The sequence below is a fragment of the Mus musculus genome, chromosome Y (genome assembly GCF_000001635.26).
Source record: "Mus musculus strain C57BL/6J chromosome Y, GRCm38.p6 C57BL/6J".
Taxonomy (NCBI): domain Eukaryota; kingdom Metazoa; phylum Chordata; class Mammalia; order Rodentia; family Muridae; genus Mus; species Mus musculus.
In genome coordinates, this window is record NC_000087.7 from 18,614,540 (window position 1) to 18,627,489 (window position 12,950).

The 12,950-nt window shown below is 38.5% G+C and overlaps 1 protein-coding gene across 1 annotated transcript; it reads right to left on the minus strand.

Moving 5' to 3' along the window:
* Positions 1–8,524: 8,524 nt before the first annotated feature.
* Gm21660 (predicted gene, 21660) lies at positions 8,525–9,319 on the minus strand. The gene has a single exon (XM_011249881.2). The coding sequence runs from the start codon at positions 9,221–9,223 to the stop codon at positions 8,525–8,527; it is 699 nt and encodes a 232-aa protein (XP_011248183.1). The 5' UTR covers positions 9,224–9,319.
* Positions 9,320–12,950: the final 3,631 nt, after the last annotated feature.

A 12,950-nucleotide genomic window follows, 5' to 3' on the forward strand; every position in this document is an offset into this window, starting at 1 on the left:
TTACAAAGAAATTCACTGGAACAAAGATTTTCTTTGGTTGAACTCATTTACATGCATTTGCTCTCCTAGTGTACCGAAAATATAGGTTATTCTCCATATAAGAGGCCAAATATCTACTAACGTAGCTTTCATCTGGATACACTCCAATTTTATCTTTCATTAGAATGTAATCTGGATTCATTTGGACATAAATTAAATTTATATTTAACATTCACTTATTGGTGTAAGGTGGAGGTAAGGTAGAATATCAGGGTCATGTTGGTTTTCATTTCTACTGATGTGATCATTGATTTCAAAAAACAATACCCTGCTGGGGGCTAGAAAGTTGGCTCAGTGGAGTTCATGTATTCTCAGCACCTCTGTAAAATTCCAGACATGTCTATTCATATCTGCAACACTGTGGGGTGGAGACAGGTAGATATCCCAATAGTGTATTGGCCAGTCAAACTAGTCAAAATGGTGAGAGGGTTTCACTCTAAGAGAGCAAGTGTTGAAGATATTCTACTCATTACTTAACATATGTGTATGTGTGACATCAGACTTGGGAACAGACACTGCACTCATATAAAGACACTAATCACCCTACCATACCACCCATGAAACCTTGAGTTCCGCAGATCTATAACCCATGTGTCTCTAAGTATGAAATAGGAAGTTTTATATTCTCATTATCTTGTTAATCCTGTTTTCTGTCAAATGCTAGAAGCTAAACCAATGTATTCTCAGACTCTGGATGGTACGTCATAACTTTTGGTCTTTCTGGAATAGCAACCAACTATCAGCAGAGACACTTTTCAATTTACCCTGGCTTACAGGTTCAGAAATTCAGTCCATTATCATCAAGGTAGGAATATGGCAGGATCCTGGCAGGCATGTGCATTTGGAGCTGAGAGTTCTACATCTTCATCTGAAGGGTGCTAGGAAATGATTAGCTTTCAGGCAGCTAGGCAGAGGGCATTAAAGTCCATGTTCACAAAGATAAATTTCTTTCAACAAGGCCAAACTTACTTCAACAAGGTTATTAGCTCCCAGTAGTGCCACTCCCTAGGCCAAGAATAGTCAAAATATCAAATGTGTTTTTGAATGTTTGTGTTTGTGTTAGTTTGGGTTTTATTGCCATGAAGAGTCTCCAGGATCACAGTAACTCTTGAACACTTTGTAACTTGTTTTCAGAGGTTTACTCCATTATTATCATGAGTGGAAATATGGAAGCATTCAGACAGACACAATGCTAGAGAAGGAGCTGAGAGTTTTACATCTTGATACACAGGTAGAAGATGGAGACTGTGTGCCACACTGGGGACAGCTTAAGCATAGCCGATCTCAAAGTCCACAAGCACAGTGTTACATTTCCTCCAACAAGGCTACATCTACTCCAACAGGGTCACACATACTTCAAAAAGGCCACACCTACTAACAGTGCCACTCCTACTGGCACTATTTGTTCAGGACCTTTAAAAGTATTCTTAAAACTTTTCAATGGACAAAAGGTAACTTTAATGAAATAAGTACAGAATGATTGAAAAAATAAACTGGAATATGGATGTCTTGGTTACTGTTCTATTGATGTGAGACATGACCACACCAAATTATAAGATGAAATATTTAATTGCGGTCTTACAGTTTCAGAAGGCGACTCCAGGACATCATGGTAAACACCATGGCAACAGGCAGGCACACATGTGTAGAGCAGTATCTGAGAGCTCACATGCAATACTACAGACAACAAGCAGAGACAGAGAGAAACAGAGAATGAAACAGAGAGAGAGAGACAGAGATAGAGACAAAGAGACAGAGATAGAGAGAGAATGAGGAGAGATTAAGAATGAGAGAGAGAGAGCCTGATGGATTTTTGATATTTCAAAGAATAGTGACAAATCTCCTTTAATAAAAATTCAAATTCTAATTCTTTCTTAACATCTCACCACCTGGAAAACTAACACCTTTGAATATTTGAGCTTCTGTGGGCCACAATTTTTCAAACAACTAAAGTATGTAAAGGAAAATGAAATCTAGTAATAAGTGTCCATGTCACTTCATAGTATATTTTATATCATTACTTGTCTTTTCTCAGAGGTAAGGGTTATTTGCATAACAAGAGACTAATCAGTCATCACTATCACATAAGCCAAACGCATCCTAACCCTGCCAGATTTCTACTTGAATAATCACATTGACATTACTTATTTGTACGGAAACATAGCCCTTCTCCCTGATTTAGTTAAAAGTGTGGGACCTGTTGATGTGCAATTAATTTTGCTCACAATGGAGCAAAACAGAAGCCTATAGGATTGACTGTATTGTTCCTGAGAGCTGAAGATTTCACTTCCATTTAATACAATGTTATAAATATGATTTTAACACAAGCCTTAAATCACAAAAAAGCTTTGCGTTCATATTTTCATTATTTACAGATCATTCTATGCTATATAAAGGAACATAGAGGAGGAAAGCTGTTTGGAGTCACTGACACACACACTTAACTGAGGTTTCCTTTGCACAGTAAGAAGATATACCCATCATCTATATCTTGGGAGTTTGCTCCAGGAACTATAATGATATAAAGTCCTCAGGTTTCTAGTCTAAAACAACATTGCTTTTGAATATAAGCTATGCAAAATAACCTCTTGCATATTTTAATCATATTTATGTGAGTCTGCATAGAGAACTGTACAGGTAAGTTCAGAGGCTAGGGAAGGGTATAGTGTGATCTACTCTTTTCCTCCATAACTTATCCCCTTGTGACTGGGTTTCTTGCTGAGCTGGTAGTGAGGCTGGCTTTCAGGAAGCCACAGTCATCTTCCTGTCTCTGCCCCTCCCAAAATCATAAGCACTGGTGTTGTAGGTGAATGTTTGAACACACACATGGCATTGTCTCTGGGCCATATCCCCTGATCCTTCTTTATTTTAAATAATCTCTGGATTACTTTTGCACGTAATGTAATGTAAGTGCTATAAAATGAGTTGCTATTTAGGAGATTGAAATATAAGTGGTCTGTATATGTTCAGTACAGACATTGTATATTAAGAACTACATTAATTAATTCCTTGAGAACTTCATACAATTTTTTGATGGAATTCACTTTCCAATTCTCTTGATAACTCCTCCCAGACCAAAACCAGACCCATTCCCACCTTAATCATCCTCCCAAGTTCAAGTCTACTTTTCTCCCCTTTGATACAACCCAATTCAAATCAATTGTGTTGCCCATAAACTCTTGGACATGGGGCTACCAGTAGAGCATGGCAAACCTATCACATACAAAAGCCTTACCTTTGATGAAAACTGATTCTCCACCCTTCATCAATAGTCCATATATTCTCAGATGGGGATGATGGATAGTGATACCATACCACTTAGGGATGCAAGGAAGACTGGCCTGATTTTGTGCAGTAGAGACAGTGTCTCAGTGACCTCTCTGCCTTACAAGATTTCTACCATCTCTTCCATGAGGGTTCCTAAGACAAAGCTCCTCTACTGCTTGCCTCTTTCTGTGAGTATGTGTGTATGTACAAATGTGTCTATATTATACATGTCTCATTTTACATGCAAGTCAACACATAGTGTTGTTTGCAATCAACTGCTGGCACTATTTCACACTATGCAATATGCCTTGAGGCAGACTTGGTGGACTCCGTAACAGACAGAACGTAGAGATGGCTAGAAATCATCCCAATTAGTTGTAGTATAGGTGAAATTCACACTTTTGACCTACATTTCTGTGTTCACCCTATGGTTTTAAGATGCAGAGATGCGGGACAAAGACCCTTAAATTTCATTGCAATTTTGCTCTTCTTGAACTCACATTTATAAAAGCTCCTGGAGGTGCTGATGCTGTTTACCTGGACATTTTCCTTTTGGAACTGCTTGATAGAGATACCCTTAAAGAGACAGATAGATCCTATCACTTTGTGTAGCATAAAGAATGCTGTGGTGAAATGGGTTTGAAATGTCTGTCCTGGGTCTTTGATGAAGGTTTTGGCCCGAAGTACAATGTTCATAGGTAGAACAATATACTCAATCTGAAAAGTGATTGGACCCTGAGGGCTTTAATCTATGCGTTGATTGATGGGTGTGCATGGAAGGGGTGAGAAACTTGTAAAGGAACGTGGTCATTGGGAACATGTCTTGGAAGGTGTTTATTGTATTTGGTCGCTTCCTGTGTTGATGTTTACTGGCTGCCAATAAATTGGACAATTGTGCTCATTCATGCCCCTTTCATACTCTTGTGACCATGGACCTGTTTTCCTTGTTGGTAGGCATCTTGTAACAGTGATGAAAATGATTGACATGAATATGACTCATTAGTGATACTGAACTCTCTGGTCCAGAGGAACCATGGCTTAATTCTTTAAGGTTTTTTTTTTCTAGAAATTTCATGCTAACAGTAGACCCAAAGTTACCAAAAAGTTGTATCTGGAATATTCAGACAGTGTATCTGTTGTTTTAGAAATAAAGAACTTTGCAGCTTCCCACACTGATCCTCCCTCTGCCTTCACTACTGCATTTTAATAGATTGCAATATCATATGAAGAAGCAGAAAATGAGGGGAAAATGGAATGGAGGTGAAAATGTGTTAGAATCATTAAATTATACACTTAAAGAAATCAATTGATTTTTTAGTATACAAAGGAAACTTCAAAAAAGCACTGAAAAGGCTTGGCCAACTGTGCAGCTGTTCATGGGAGTTGGTATTTGTCATATCTCCTGTGATGTATCTATTAATAGTAGTGGTTTTATTACAGATGAATAAGACACCAATATATGCATGAAGGGATAACACTGAGTTGCCCCAGGAGAAAGAAATCAGGTAAAATTCATTGGATCTATTGATGAGATTTTTTTTCTCATAGCTGAGTTGGCAGGAAATTGGACAGATTGCGTTGTACCCCAGTAAGTGTAACACACAGTAGAATGTGGGGGGTTGTGTGGCTATAGGACATATTCACATCATTTCACCTATTATTGAGTATCCATGCTGATGAAAGAAGTTATCCTTCACTTATGCCATGCATGGAAGTGGGTCTATGAAGGGGCAGAGAGGAGGAAATGCTGTTCAGTAATGTTTGGGTAGGTTGTGGAGTCAGTAAAATATTCCTGTGATGGGACTTTATTTTTTCCCAATCTTGACAATCAACGGATACCTGAGAAGAGAGAGCAATTGAAGATCTGTCTCTATTCACTTGGTTATTAGGTAAGTCTATAGGATATTTTCTTGGGTAATGATTGATGTGGGAGGGCCCACCACTGTGGCTAAGCTCAACAGTAGTCATTTTAATTGGGAGCCTTTTAGACTGTACTAAAATAATAAAAGATGATCAAGCCATAGAAAATTGGTAGTTTGAATAAGAAAGTTCTCTATAGACACATATATATGAATACTTAGTCACTGGGAAGTGGCAGTGAGTTTAAAGATTAGAAGGAATAAGAGAATGTGTGGCTTCATTGGAGGAAGTGGATGTGTCAACAAGGATGGGTTTGAGTTTTCAAGAAGCCAAAGCAATGGCAGAATCTCTCTCTTTGCTTAAGGATCAATAGTTCTCTATTGCTCCAGTGATGGGATCCCTCCCTTGGTGAATGACCAAACTTCTGAAAATGTAAGCAAGCCTCTAGTTAAATGTTTTGTTTTCTAATAGTTGCCTTATCCATGGTATCTGTTCACATCAATAAAAGAGTGACAAAGACAGTGGCAAGCCAATAAGCTGTTTTTTGCTGTTACTGATACAACTTCCTGTTTTGTCTTCCTCGGTGATAGACTATAACACTTCTATTTCCAAGTTATTTTTGATTGTAGTATTCTACATAGTGAGAAAGAAGCAAACTAGAACAATTACATCTCAGGTAGGTACACGAGTATATCTTACCTTTAAATAAAAATAAAATGTCTACACATTATTATTTGTGGTTTTAAGATTAGTGGCATTGGCACTGTTAGACATTTTTCCTATGAATGTCTTACTATGTTTATTGTTGTAAGGATCCACCATGTCCAAAGAGCAAATTCCATAGCAAAGGTTGTATTCAGCTTATACTTCCACATTGTTGTTAATTATCAAAGAAGTTGGGACAGAAACTGAAACAACAAAGGATCCTGGAGCCAGGAGCTTATTCAGAGGCTATGGTGTGGTGATACTTATTGTCTTGCTCCTCTAGTCTTGCTTAGCTTGCTTTCTTAAATAACCCAGGACTACTAATACAAGGATGTCAACACCCACAATGGAGTGGGTGCTCTCCCACCAATTATGAAATTTCCTAACAGCTGGATCTTGTGGAGGCATCTTCTCCACTGAGGCTCCTCCTCTTTGAAGAAGCTAGATCTTGTCAATTGCTATGAAACCAGTGTGGCATTCTAAATATATTTTGTCTATGAGGAGGTGTGGCCTTGTAGGAATAGGTCTGGCCTTGCTGGAGGAAGCATATCATTTTGGGGCTTTAAAGCTCTACCAGTGTGGAAGAGACCCTCCCTGCATGCAGAATACATAGTTTTTCCTGGAAGCATTTGGATGAAGATGCATAATTCTAAACTTCCTCTCCACCACCATGTCTGCCTAGACAGTGCCATATTTTCTGCCTTGATGATCGTGGAGTAAATCTCTGAACGTGTAATGAAATGTAGAAAAGCACTAATGAAATGTTGGCTCTTATGAGTGGCCTTTGACATGGTGTCTTTTCACAGCAACTAATCCCTAAGAGAATCAGTTACTGCAGAAACTCTCCCAGATATTAAAATTAATCAACAATAGAGATTATTATCAAATGCTGAAGCATACAAACTTATTCTAGAGAGGAAAATTGTAATGACTGAGTCCATGGCATTCCTGCCTCAAAAAAAAAAAAAAAAAAAAAAAAAAAAAAACCTCTGAGAGTATAGATGGAACCCAGGCAGACCTCCATGAAGTACATGGGCTCCTCAAAAAGTGACCCACACAGTGGGGAAACTCATAACATTTGAAACCCATGTCAACTGGCGTAGAAAAGAGGTCAGCATATATGCATTGGTTACACCTTCAGTGTTTTCTAAGAATGAGGTCACATATAAGTAAAAGACTAGAATTTCCAGGCTATAGACAGGCTGAAGTTATACATAGGTATGTAGGGGGTCATGTGTTTAGAGGAGAGCTAGGTGGAACAGGCCACTGTGGGGCTTTTTATGGTTATCTGGGGATCTCATTGGAGACCTGCAAAAGATCACAGGATTCATCACAGGGAAAGAGTGCTCACGGAAGGAACTCAGGATCCATTCCAACCCAAAATTATCTCACAGCATATTCATTTTCTGTTTTACTTTACTTTTGGAACTCATTACACAAAATCAAGGTTTCTGTGATGATTTAGGGAGTCTCATAAATATAAACATTCACTAGTCTAGATGGCCTGTGTAAAAATGGACACACACACACACACACACACACACACACACACTCACAAACACACACACACAAACACACACACACACACACACACACACACACACAAACACACCCATCTGTAATGACAGGCTGGCTATTTGTTAAGAAAACAAAGAAGCCAATGTGGATATGGCCCAAGTTTGACTATTTCCTTAAAATTTCTCTTCTTCCTGTGTCTCCAGCTTAACTTTTTGAGAACTCCAACTTAGAATTCATTTGTCTCTCAGTGTCCTCTACTCTTTGTGTGTCCCTTATTGCTTTTAATGGTCACCATCAATTAGAACTTTCTTATCTTCAATCTGGTCTGTTTTATGCATGTGAATTTTGGATTTCTTAAAAAAGATATCTTTATGGGATTAGAGAGATGAATCAATGGTAACAAGCACTTTTGCACCACAAGAAAAATGGATTTGGTTTCTTGAATTCATATCCAATGGCAAATAATCACCTTTAATGTCAGCTCCAGGGGACCTGACAATGCATGTCTCTGTGTTCACCTGTACTCAAAAGCACATACCATATCCCCACCCACATAAGTAAAGATAATAAATCTTAAAATGTGAGACAGGTTTCTTTAAGTGTCATTATTCAAAGAAAACCTGTTTTCTCTGATTTCTGAGTCTATTTCAATCAGTTTTCTGGGTTTCACCTTGTGCAACAAGGCCACATTAATTTTAAATGTCCCACTTTCCCCAACTTTTTGTTTCTCTTTCAGTCTTCACATCAGAGGTTCTACCTATGTCCTGTCCTTCTCCCCTACTTACTAAACATCCATCTTTTTCTGCCATCCCTGCTCCTCAAAGTTCCATCTCCAATTCCTTATTCTGCATGCAGACCAGAGAAGCTGTTCATTTTAGCATGTATGATTTTAGGTGTATGTACTTTTCACCGCCTGAAATGAAACTTTCATCTTCATTGGAAGTTCTTTCCACTGTAGGCCATCTCGTCCAGCAAATTGTTCACTCACAGCATGTCATGTCACACATTTACATTTTTAGAACAAAACACATTTTATTGGCAAAGATACTGGGATTATCAAAGACCCTTATGTAGCCAACACAGGAAAAAAAAACTTTTTTTTTCTTCCAGTCCTATATGTTTACGTTTCTGTACTTTATGATTTTTCAACTTCAAGAATCTTTGGCACCATAGTATAGACATAGATATGGATGTCACCATGAAACTTGATAAAGTACACGGAAGGATTGGCTAGAACTTGGTAAACAACCTTTCCGAACTTTTTGGAACCATCTTTTCTGGTGTACTCCACCCAGTTACCAATCAACACATCACTGTCATCTCCTGATCTCTCCTCAGCCGGAGGAGTGTCTGGAATCATGTGGAGGTTACCTTCCTTGTAGTCATCCAGGAGCTGATAAGCATAGAGAGCTGGATCCTTCTTGTAGGTAATGTAAAACAAATCCTTCATGATTGGCACCTGGGCTAGCACCACCCCCCTCCAGTTGACCTCAGAGCCATCTTTCCCCTCAAATTTGTGTTGTACCGCTCTGCCAACCAGGGCTCTGGCGAGGTGGGCATCCCTCACCTGAGGAAATACTACTATGGGAGGCAAAACCTTAAAGTTTAAAATCCTGTCATCACTGTAGAGCTCCAATCCGTAGATGCTGTCAATTCCATCATACTTCACCAAGTAAAGCGAAGGGTTTGTTGGCAGTTGATCTAGAACTATGGCCTTCCATTGGGTGACAGGCTCATTACCTTCCTTCCAACTGTGAGAAATTCTGCAGCCGACAATATTCCTCAGGGTGTTGGAAGAAGACTTCCTCCTCCTCTTCTTCATGAGGGATGACATGCTAAGCCTCTTCAAAGGTATTTTCTTCTACATGGCTGTAGCCTTGCTGTGGTATACCACACCAAACCCAGGCAGATGTCTTGTGGCTATCATTCTGTGTTCAAATATACTTGCCCATTGCCTTGGATTGAAGATATTGCCTGTTTAAACCAGACACAATGCTGTTGCTACTGTCATATATATGAGTTACTGAAAGGCAATGGGTGTAGGGTGGGAGAGAATGCAGGACCAAGGCTCTTCTCTAATGGAATTTTGAGCAGGTCAAGAAGGTTATGCTAAACATGTTTGGGCTTCTAAACTTAATTTGATCAAAATAAGAAGCTCATAATCCAGCTATGGTGGCACACACATTTAATCCCAACTTTCAGAAGGCAGGGTCAGGCAGATTTCTGACTTAGAGACCAGCCTGGTCTACAAAGTGAGTTCCAGGGCAGCCAGTGGTAGACAAAGAAAAAATGTCTCCAAATCAGCTACAACATTAACAACTAAAACAAAAAACCAACAAAAACAAAACAAAACATACAAACAAAAAACAAAAAAGAAAAACAAACAAAACAAACAATCAAATCAGAAGTTAATAGGAGATGGTAGTAACCCAAATCTTTATTCCTAGTACTCAAGAGGCAGAGGGAGGCAAACCTTAGTGAGATAAAGGCTAGTCTATTCTACAAAGTGATTTTCCTAACAGCCAAAGCTACACACAAACACACTCAAAGTAAAATTAAACACCCATCCAAAGAAAAAACAAACAAACAAAACAAAAACAACAACAACAAACAAATAAATAAAGGAAACAAGGAAATTATCAAAGGGAAATTAACAAGTAATTCTCGAGAGCTCAGAATAATATACTCAGATGAATATGTCTTCAGCCCTGAGCTAATTTGCCTCTGCTGAGGAACATCTCCTTGCATGTCTATGTCAATGTGGAAGTTGGTATGCCTTTTACCCAAAATGATCAAGGAGAGAACAGAATAAAGAAAATGAGCCAGAGTTGTCACCTACCCTCTCTTGTACCTGCAAGCTGTGAAATAGGTGGCAATATTCACAAATATCCCAGGGACACAGCACACCACTGGCCTTCTGTATTGTGTTACCTGACCCAGCCTCAGGATTATTTGGTGATTATTTGCCACTGCAACTCCGGCCTCAACAAGTCCAGGCAATATCAGCCATTTAGAAGTTACATCTTCTAAAATACATAAGGACAATGAAGAGCTTTGGCATTTTAATGGAATTTTGAAGGAGATATCGTTAGCAAGGATAATAAATTCAGGAGATCAACTAAACTGGATCAACCATGCCCCTGGCCCCAAACATGGGAGAATTTAGACTGTACAGTTACTCAGTGTGGGAGGGAAAACTTTCAGCTTTCTATAGCTATGATGGTCCCAGTTACTTCATAAATGTACTTACCCAAAGAAAATGTCTTAGTCGTCAAGATTCTGTCTTTTGATACAGACCAGGCCACAAAAGCTTGAGGAACAAGTTGGAGTTCAGGAGCTGGCTTGCCTTTCACAGACCACTGGGAAAATAGTGGACACACCTTCTAGGCATTCTAGTGTCTCTAAGTGGAATAGATGTGCAATCTATGGCCAGTGCTCTGTGACATCACCTAGTTCAGCTTGCATCATAGAACCCCACTCATGCTGGTTCCTTCCCTAATTACACTCAGAAACATTAACCATCTAGGCTTTACCTTTTCATATGGCCTCCTAGAAATCCAAAATGAAATCCCTACAGAAATGCCCTGATGACCTGAGTCACATTCTGCCCAAGTAAATCACTCTTGTATTGTTTATATTTTTTGGTGGTTGGGTTTCTGTTTGTTTGTTGATTGCTTTGTTTTGCTTTTGTTTTTGTTTTCCTCCTGTGAAAGCCTTCAGTTTCTGATTCACCAACATCCTTGGTGGTTATTTTCCCTGTTCCAAACTTTCCCTGGTTATCTTTAAACTGTTCTTAGTGTCAGAAATGGTGCCAGACTCTTTGAGGCAGCACACTGGATAGCACATCAAAATTCTGTTTATGAAAACCCAAAGTTAGAGCAATTACTATTTTATTCAAACAAAGCAGGAATTTTACAGTGTTAAGTACCTTGTATTGAAGCCAGTTGCAACCTTGAATCATGGATTGTTTGTAAAATGAGAAGACAATCTAGCTCTTGGTCCTGCCTTCAAAGTTGTGATAAAGTTAAACAAACCCAATATCAACCAGTCATGTTTTAAAGTCCTTTAAAATTATTCAGTATTTCTGGTTACAAGTAATTTCATAGATTAAATGCAGTAAAACAGGGTGAAATAGATTTGATAATTTTACTTTTGAAATATGGGTAGACAAAATATTGAACGCTGGTAAGTATGGAATTTACTTACAAATTAGCGGGCACTTTAATTTTTCATGCCATATAGATCATTAGTTCTTCCAGAAACATCAATTTCTGACCCTTCCATGGTCCAAACCACACTTTGTATATCCTTTTCATAGATAATAACACTACCCATAGTGGGCTAGACCCTTCAACAACAGCCATCCAAGAAAGATCCTTCCTTACAGTCCTTACAGGTGTGGCAACTGGCCAATGTGATGGAGGCAGTTCTTTATCTGCGGTTCTATATTCCCAGGTTGAGTTAACTAAAAAAAAAAAAAAAAAAAAAAAAAAAAAAAAAAAAAAAAAGAAGCAAGAAGGACCATTACACATCCATATCATAAATGTTGATTGCCTTACTGTGGTTAATTAACACGCAATGGATTAATACTAGATGTCAACCACTTGATGAATGGCTTAAAACATGAGAGAGACTGAGAGAGAGAGTGACAGAGAGAGAGAGGGAAATAGAGAGAGAGAGAGAAAGAGAGAGAGAGAGAGAGAGAGAGAGAGAGGAGAGAGAACGGATGATAATGAGCTAAAGAATGAGAGAGAGAGAGTGACAGAGAGAGAGAAAGAGAGAGAGAGAGAGGGAGAGAGAGAGAGAGAGAGAATGAGAGAGAGTTTTTGATATTTCAATGGTTGTTTGATATTTCGAGCCCAGTGCCAAATCACTTTTAATGAAAACACAAATCCTAATTCTTTCTAAACGTCCCACCACCTGGAAAACTAACTCCTTTGAATATTTGATCTTCTGTGAGCCACAATTATTCAAACTAATAAAGTATGTAAAAGAAATTGAAATCAAGTAATAATTCCCCATGCCACTTCTTGGAATATTTTATATCATTACTTTTCTTTTCTTAGAGGTTAGGGTTATTTGCGTAACAAGAGACTAATCAGTCATCATTGTCACATCAGCCAAAGGCATCCTAACCCTGCCACATTTCTACTTGATTAATAACATTGGCATTTCTTATTTGTATGGAAACATATCCCTTCGTCCCGATTTAGTTAAAAGTGTGGGAACTGTCGATTTGCAATTAATTTTTTTCATAATGGGACAAAACAGAAGCCTACAGGATTCACTCTATTGCTCCTGGGAGCTGAAGATTTCTGTTCCATTCAATAAAATGTTATAAATATTATTTTAACACAAGCCTAAATTCGTGAAAAAGCGTTGTTTTCATATTTTAATTATTTACAGGTCGTTCTGTGCCATATAAAGGAAGGTAGAGAAGGAAAGGTGTTTTGGAGTCACTGACACACATTTAACTGAGGTATCTTTGCATAGTACAAAATATACCCAACCACTATATCTGGGGAGTTTGCTTCAGGAACTTTAATGATATAAAGTCCTCA